The sequence below is a fragment of the Alnus glutinosa genome, chromosome 3, assembly GCF_958979055.1.
Source record: "Alnus glutinosa chromosome 3, dhAlnGlut1.1, whole genome shotgun sequence".
Taxonomy (NCBI): domain Eukaryota; kingdom Viridiplantae; phylum Streptophyta; class Magnoliopsida; order Fagales; family Betulaceae; genus Alnus; species Alnus glutinosa.
Window position 1 is genome coordinate 30,466,661 of NC_084888.1, and position 8,457 is coordinate 30,475,117.

Genomic DNA, 8,457 nt, shown 5'->3' on the forward strand with positions numbered 1-8,457 from the left:
ACAAAATGAACTACATGGAGCAAAAAATAAAAAATAAAAAATAAAATCAAAGGGAACAAAAATGTGTTTAACCTTTATTTTTATCACACTATATTTTCTTTTTATTTTTTTATTTTTTACATTTTCTTAAGCGGGGTGTAACAGTAGAGGGTGGCGATGGGGTGATCTCCATCCCCTCTATTTTTTTTTTAATTTTTAATTTTTAATTTTTATTAAAGATTAAAAGGAGTGACCCACTTGTCTGTCTAGCAAAACCCAAAACTTTAATTATCAAAATTAAAAACTCAACCGTCACATAGGCGAAATTGAAGAAATTTTCCTTTCTTAAATTTTGAATATAATACATATACCATCCGATCACTTCCCACACTCGTTGACCAGACCCAACCACAGCCCACTCGATCTTAACACGTTATCCTGGCTCCTCCAGACGCCCACGTGTCAAGATCAGGCACTAGTTCCTATCCCCAACGTAACGGCTCCCTTTTCTCCATTCCCTTTCCCTCCCAAAATTAAGCGTTACACTTTCTTGTTCCATGAAAACCCATTCTGATCAGAAACGGATTTACTGGCACAGCTAAACTATTCTCCGTCTCCAGGCAACGCTCTCATTATTGGAAAAGATCAGACAATTAGGTTCGTTGTAATCGTCATTTTCTGTTTGCTTGACTGGAAAACGGAGGAAAAAGAAAAGGAAAATTTCCTACTAGTTCTTAACATTTTTGTTGTTCGTCCTCTATTATCTGCATCACTTCGCTCGTTTGAGTATCGCGTTCATTTTCTTTCAGTTTCTCCCAAACCAAACAGAGCAATAACAAGAACTCGATATTGTTTTCATTTTTCTTTTTGGAAGTACATGTATTCAAGATTGTTTGGTTGGCTGACAAATTGAGGAAAATAGACAATGGTTCTGAGGGTTATTCTTACTGGGAGTTCATTCTGAATTTTTTTGTTTTCCATTCTTTTTTTTAAAAAAATCGCCATTTATATGTTCAATTATCTTTTGTTCATCCATTATGGGAAAGTGACATTACAGGGTTTCTTCTAGTTTCTGACCAACCAAACAGAGCATGCTTGAGAAATTGTTTTGACGTCTCTCCCCCTCTCCATCTCTCCCTTAGTGTCTGTGCTATATTTGGTATTATAAGCTGCAAGAACATAATCTAGGGTTTTGTTAATTCTTAAAGAATTAGGAATAAAATTATACTTCTATGATGTGAGTTTTTGATAATATTTGGTTTTTGTCCTTTTCAGTGTCGGTTGCCTCACCATGTTTACGCACCGAGTTAACCAGTTTGCGCATATTGAAACTACTTGTGGATTGTTTCTAGATGAACTGCAGGTTTTCTTCAATTTCTTTTGAAGCATAAATTATATTGAATCATGCATCTCTGGTATTCCTGATAGCATGTTGAATTTCTTTTCGTTTGGTTATTGTTGAGATTAGAAAATATGGGATGAGGTTGGAGAGCCTGAAGTCAACAGGAATACGATGCTGCTTGAAATTGAACAGAAGTGTCTGGAGTTATATATGAGAAAAGTAGATGTAGCCAAGAAGTGTAGAGCGCAGCTGCAACTAGAAATAGCCGAGTCTGAAGCAGAACTTGCAGATATCTGTTCTGCATTGGGTGAGCAGCCACTACATGTAAGTTTAGTATGGAAGAAAAAACAAGTTTATAATTTTATGCCTACCCTTTTTTTCCCTCCGGTTACCACAAGCAATTTTTTGATGGTTGGAACTTTTGATAATTGATTTGTATCTTCAGTTTGATTGGAAGCCTGATGGAGGCTTGAATAAAGAGCTTGACACCATTATTTCACAACTGGAGGACATGCGGAAGCTGAAAATTGAGAGAGAGAACCAATTTGTTGAAGTTCTACAGCAGATACAGAATATTTCAAATGAGTTTTGGGGAGATACTGAGGATAATCTGTACAAGGTGGTTCTGGATGAGAGTGACTTGTCCATGAGAAGACTAGAAGAATTACGTAAACAGTTGCTTGAGCTTCAGAATCAGAAGGTTGATCAAATTTACTATCTTTGTACATAGTGGCAAGTTTGGGGTTTGTTCGATTCTTTGTTACCTCATAAATTTACTATTATTGTAAAAAAATATCAAATTTGGAGTTTGTTTTTATTTTTTGAAAACTATGTTTGGGCAACCATTGTTTATGCTGTAATTCAGCCAAAAATCGGGGAAAATTGGGTGAGAGACGAAAGTATTTCTTTTCGAGGAAATGATGGAAAGCAGAAGATTAAAAGGAATTTTTGCGATTAATTTGGGATTACTTACAATGAAGCATGAACGAATGTAACTGGAATATGAATGATGCCCATCACATTTGGACCATGTTCTGGGAGTATGTGAGATATAATTATTTTGAGTTCTTTTCGTCTATGAAAGTTGGAGGTTCTGTTGCTTTGATGATTTCTTCTTCTGATTTTTTTCTACATCACCTGCAGAGAAATCGTTTGAAGCAGGTATCGGACCACCTGAACACCCTTAACTCACTGTGCTTGGTCCTTGGTATGGATTTCAGACACATAGCTGGTGAAATCCATTCCACTTCAAATGATTCCAAAGGAACAAAAGATGTAAGTAACCATACGATTGAGAAGTTGGCTTCTGCAGTACAAAGTTTGAGAGAGGTCAAGATACAGAGAATGCAAAGGGTTGGTACTTGTGTAAACTTGTTATCATACTGTCCTCTTGTGAAAACCTTTTTTTTTTCGCTTGACCTTTTTAAACCTTGGAGTTTTCCAGGTTCAAAACCTTGCAAGTACCCTGTTGGAGATGTGGAATTTGATGGACACACCAATGGAGGAGCAACAGCTGTTTCATAACGTAACTAGTAATATTGCTGCTTCAGAACCTGAAATTACCGAGGCTAATATGCTTTCTGTAAACTTCCTAAATAATGTATGTAATTTTTAGAGTTAGACTCCTTGGAGTGGAGAACTAACTATGCTTTCTTATGATTTACAATATGTGCAAAGTTTTTGTGGGAAATTGACATGTATTAAACTATTTTATGAGTTTTTTTTCCTACAGGTTGAGGCAGAAGTGTCAAGGCTGGGGCAGCTAAAATTAAGTAAACTTAAAGAACTTGTGATGAAAAAGAGGTTGGAACTAGAACAGATATGTAGCCAGACACACATGGTCACGGAAGCACTTAGTGTAATGGAATCCTCAGTTGAAGCCATGAAATCTGGTAAGAATTTTATTAATGTTATTTATGTTCAAGGCTATTGCAAGTAATTTGATGTTTTTCTGTCAAGGAAATTACGTGTTTCTCTCAGAGGCATGTGATTTTATTGAAACCGTTGTCAAGCACTTATATATAACTTGAGAGCTCATTCAATATGGGGAAAAGATACAATCATAATCTTTCATTGACTTGAAGTATCAATTTGTGCTCAAGGATTTTTGTATGGTGCAACTATGGATGAGGTCAGGATTTTAAGTATAGAGGCCGGATATAACACTAAAATAAAATTTTTAAAAATATATTTCTAACAATTGGTTTATGATTAAATCATCAGGTTCTTACTCAAAAGCATGCTTTCTATAGTACTATTCATGTTCGAAAGTTATAATATAACTAGGAGAAATGCTACCTTATACACCACAATCCTACTGCCATCCCACTCGGTCTTACGTGGTATCTAACACGGTGGGAGGGGAAACATTTTCCCTCCCAACACGTTTTGCCTCTCTCTCTCTCTCTCTCTGTTCTTCTATCCAGATAATCTCTCTCTCATCGGAATCTCGCCGAAAGAGAGAGAGGGAGAACCGGTGGTTCTCCCTTTAACTTTCGCCGACCATTTTCCTTGTTGCAGAACAACCAATTCTCATTTTTCGCTGACCAGGTCGCTCGGAGACGTAGAGGGAATTTTGACAAAGACGGGCTAGAAGAAAGGAAGGCCTTTTAAATTTTGAAGAATGAGAGAGAATCTAAAAAAATGGTAAAAACCCATAAACTAAAATTCAGATAAAGAAGAAGAAGAAGAAGAAGAAGAAGAAGGGGAGAGAGAGAGAGAGAGAGAGAGAGAACCCATCTCTGTGGACTGAAGAGAATGAAGAAAACATTTTAGATGGAAAAGAGCTTTTTATTGTTGCAGTTTGAATCAGTTGCAAAAGCCTCTCAAAGCTTTTTTGGTTTTTTTTTCCTTAGAAAAAGATGAAGGAAAGAAGCCTAGATTGTTGAAAGTGCTTAGGAATTGTCGTGGATCTGAGAGAGGCAAAACGCGTTGGGATTTAAAAGAAAGAAAGAAAGAAAAAAAAATTAAATACCACGTAGGACCGAGTGGGATTGCAGTGGGATTGTGATGTATAAGGTAGCAGTTCTCGTTACGTGGGTTACTTGTGACGAGACCAAAAAGAAGAGGGATTAAGCCTATGTGACAGCTAAGCCTAACTACCTGTGCTCTTATAGACTTGTTATCACATCACATATATATAGTCTTCTTCTACAAGACTACACTTGTTTACAGTACACACGTCAACTTCAAGGCTTCATTTTTTTTCTTTCTCGGACAACATGTCGACTTTCATCTTTTGCCAAACTGCCCATGTAAAGTATAACTGATCTTCATCTTTTCCTCTTTTATATGATTGAGATCCTCCCCAATTTGGTCAGCACATTGTGAAAGAGTCAAGGACTAATAGGATTTCCTAATCCCTTAACAATTTTGGTAATATTGGAGATCCCAATCCCTTTTATATGCTGCTAGATAGTATTACTAAATTGCAGTCTTAAAAGAAAACTTTCATTTTTCTCCAAGAAAACTAATAGTTTTTTGGTTTAATAGAGAGAGCTTTCATTGTTCCATTTTTTAATAATTTTTTTGATTATTTATTTATTTATTTTTTTTCAATAATTGATTTTCTTTAACATAAAAAATGAACAACTGTTATAGAATAGGAATTTACTTGATTTGGAAGACTGCAAGGCATGTGTGGGGCTTTGCTTAACAAGTTAACAAGATGAGTTTTCTTCCTTTTTTTTTTCTTCTTTTTTGTGACATTTGACGAGTCGAAAAGCTGTGGAGTGGAAAAGAAAAGGTCTGGAGCGGTGTCCCTCGGTGCAACTATCTATGTGACTTGAGTGACTGTCCTGGAAAAATGAATAATCAGCAATTACATTTTGCAGGAGCTGTGGATCCAATTTACCTGTTAGAACAAATTGAACTTCAAATTGCAAACGTAAAAGAGGAAGCTTTGTGCAGGAAAGAAATACTTGAGAAGGTTGAGAAGTGGTTAGCTGCATGTCAAGAAGAGAGCTGGCTTGAGGAGTACAACAGGGTTGAAATTTTTTTGTCTTATTGCGAATAGAAAGTAGCTTCCTTTCCCCTCATCTTGCTTTATTCACCTTCATATCATGGAATTTCAGGATGAGAATCGCTACAATGGTGGAAAAGGTGCACATCTTACTTTGAAACGTGCTGAGAAAGCTCGTGCTTTAGTTAACAAAATTCCTGGTAAAGATCTTGCTTAACCATGTTTTCTATCTCATAACATGTAACACTCCAGTCCGATATTGGAAAGAAATGGGAAGAGATGAATAGCTCACATAAAGTGAGTGGTTTATAAAAATATTCATGGACGCTAAGTACCACATTGCCTAATTACAAAGTAAAACTGGGCTTTATAAGGAATTATGGGAAAGCTCCAAATTGACTAGTCCTTTTGGGGTGATAGCACAAATGTGGCTAGCGCTTTTTCCTGAGCCATTATAAATAGTATCAGAGCCACCTAGTAACGCCAAGTCATGTAGTACTGGAGCACCGCATGATGTGACCGTTTAAGGGGAGAGTTTGTAACACCTAATCCCATATTGAGAAGAGATGAATAGTTCACATAGAGTGAGTGGTTTATAAAGATACTCATGGGTGCTAGGTCCTACATTGCCTAATTACTAGGTGAAACTAGACTTTATAAGGGATTCTAGAAAAGTTCTAAATTGACTAATTCTTTTGGGTGATAGCGCAGATGTGGCTAGCGCTTTTTCCTAAGTCGTTACAAATGGTATCAGAGTCACCTAGTGATGCTAGGCCATGTGGTACTAGAGCGTTGCATGACGTGGCTTTGATGAGGACGTCAGAGGTTTAAGGGGGGTAGTTTGTAACACCCCAGTCCCATATTGAGAAGAGATAAATAGCTCACATAGAGTGAGTGATTTATAAGAGATAGTCATGAGTGTTAAGTCTCACATTGCCTAGCTACTAGGTAAAATTGAACTTTATAAGGGATTCTAAGGAAGTTTCAAATTGACTAGTTCTTTTGAGATGATAGTGCAGATGTAGCTAGCGTTTTTCCTTGGGTCGTTACATAACAATTGGATATAGAGTCGAAAATACTGTTAGTTTAAATTCCAGTCATAATATTAGAAAACAATCTGATTGAATTACACTATGCAGATATGAGTATTACTTATATGCTGGGAAGCAGGGATGTTAGAGGAGCTAATAAATAGATTGTATACAAAACTATGTTCAGATTAATATTCTATGTAGATGCTACCTTTATATTTTTTCTTGGTCTACTGTATGAGTTTTTGTTCTATCCTTTGGATCGTATTTGAGCAGCAATGGTGGAGTTATTGACTTCAAAAACAAAAGCTTGGGAGGAGCAAAGCCGGACTGAATTCTTATATGATGGTGTAAGTAGTTTTCTGGTAATCGATTGAACATTTTAAATAGAAATGTTGCTCCAAGTCAAAACTTGACCTGTTCAAGCTCAAGTTGTAGTGCATGTTGATTATTATTTACACTGCCTTTGATTTTATATGCAAATTAGATCTTCTATGATATCTAGCTGTTGTGTAGGTACGGCTTCTTTCTATGCTTGAACGGTACAGCATGTTAAGGCAAGAGAAAGAGCAAGAAATGCAGAGGCAGAGAGTATGGACCTGGTTTTAATTAATTCGTGATAATCAGCATGGAGTTTTCGCTATGAATCTTGTTTCTCTTTATGACCCATGCTTGAATTGGTTCTGTATTTTAGGACCAGAAGAGAATCCAGTGGCAGCTGATAGCGAAGCAGGAAGCACTATTTGGGTCAAAACCCAGTCCATCAAAGAGTGGAAAAAAGGCTTCGAGAACTCCCACTGGAGTTGCAAGTAACAGAAAATCCTCCCCTGGTGGATCAATGCTTCAAAACCTAAAACCTGAAAAAGCTGCTTCCGGTCTGCAACCTAGTAAGGGCGACTTTTTGAATCAGAAGAGCTCTTTGAGCCACCAGCAACATGGTGGTTTTGCAGCTATCTCAGTTGATCATTAGTAAAAGTTTTTTAAGGCTCCGTTTGTTTCGGCTCTTAAAATATTTTCTGTATTTTTAAGTGTTTGATGCGACCGAAAATATTTTCAATTTGACAAATAAGTTTTTTTCAGTTTCCGAAAATGGCTTCTGTTTTAAAATTTCGCAAATTATTTTTCAAATTTGAGCTTTTTTTTTTCAAACTGTTGGACCACTACCGGAGGTTGCTAGAAGTCATCGGCCATTTTCTGCCGTCGCTTATTTTTTATACAAGCCAAACGCTGAAAATTGTTTTCAAGAAAATTGTTTTTCGTTAAAAATATTTTTCTACAAAAAAAACATTTTAGTTCAAAGCAAACGGAGCTTTAAGTTTTAACGGTGTACTCTTCGCTTACAAAGTTTCGGTTACAAAATTTAATGCAGGTAAGAGCATCTCAGAGATTCCTGGTCATTCAGCAGAGAAGCATTCCTCTGGTAGTTCAAAGGCACATAAAAATGAGTCACTGTTGATCCGGAAGCCCCTTTCTCCTGTTTCTTCCCAAGTGTTATCTAAGGCCAACATTGATAATTTCCTAGAAGATCAAAAGATGATATATACGGCGTCGTCACTAGTGGGAACACCTTCTAAGCCGATTGCTGTTGGCGATGAAGAAAGCAGAACCCCAAAGACGATGCCAATTCCGGTGCCAACTACTCCTCCGACAGTACTGTCAGTTCCTATGACAACAGCCAGAACACCAGCTACCCCACGTCTTGCTCTCTGTGTTGACATGGCTGAAAACAATAATCAACCGACCGAATACTCGTTCGAAGAGGTCAGAGCTGGTTTTATCCTTCCTAAAACCTACACTCACTAATGCCTGTTTGACAATTTAACAATGAGGATGACCTTCCATCGCAATGCCCAATTAAAATTGATAGTTGTTTGGAAATTGATGATTTTTCTCCAACATTATGGCATCTTGTAGAGATGAGCTATTTTACGGTCCATATTTGATTTTGTTGCATTTACCGGTAAACATTATGTCACATTATTTAAATTTTTTAAATAATTTTGCATTATATACATTATTATATGCAACAAAATAAAATTTTTAGTTTATAACTGGATTCAAAGCCAACTTCCATATTTATTCAAATCTCAAAACATTGTCACTTTTGTTAGAGTCATGATCATTTCAAATTATTTGTTCGAAAT

At 36.6% G+C, this 8,457-nt stretch overlaps 1 protein-coding gene across 1 annotated transcript; it reads left to right on the forward strand.

Moving 5' to 3' along the window:
* Positions 1 to 527: 527 nt before the first annotated feature.
* On the forward strand, positions 528 to 8,242 carry LOC133864731 (65-kDa microtubule-associated protein 3). The gene is made up of 13 exons (XM_062301138.1): positions 528 to 636; positions 1,255 to 1,342; positions 1,448 to 1,645; positions 1,767 to 2,021; positions 2,465 to 2,674; positions 2,766 to 2,921; positions 3,054 to 3,213; positions 5,155 to 5,306; positions 5,395 to 5,482; positions 6,590 to 6,663; positions 6,830 to 6,904; positions 7,008 to 7,200; positions 7,683 to 8,242. Exons 2-13 carry the CDS (start codon positions 1,271 to 1,273, stop codon positions 8,114 to 8,116), a joined length of 2,067 nt encoding a protein of 688 aa, XP_062157122.1. The 5' UTR covers positions 528 to 636; positions 1,255 to 1,270; the 3' UTR covers positions 8,117 to 8,242.
* Positions 8,243 to 8,457: the final 215 nt, after the last annotated feature.

What these genes read in the sequence shown, in the direction of transcription:
- LOC133864731 (XM_062301138.1), top strand. Translation starts at nt 1,271, where the DNA reads ATGTTTACGCACCGAGTTAACCAGTTTGCGCATATTGAAACTACTTGT. An exon ending in AGATACAGAGAATGCAAAGG is followed by an intron (nt 2,675 to 2,765) that starts GTTGGTACTTGT and finishes GGAGTTTTCCAG; the next exon opens with GTTCAAAACCTTGCAAGTAC. An exon ending in AAGAAATGCAGAGGCAGAGA is followed by an intron (nt 6,905 to 7,007) that starts GTATGGACCTGG and finishes TCTGTATTTTAG; the next exon opens with GACCAGAAGAGAATCCAGTG.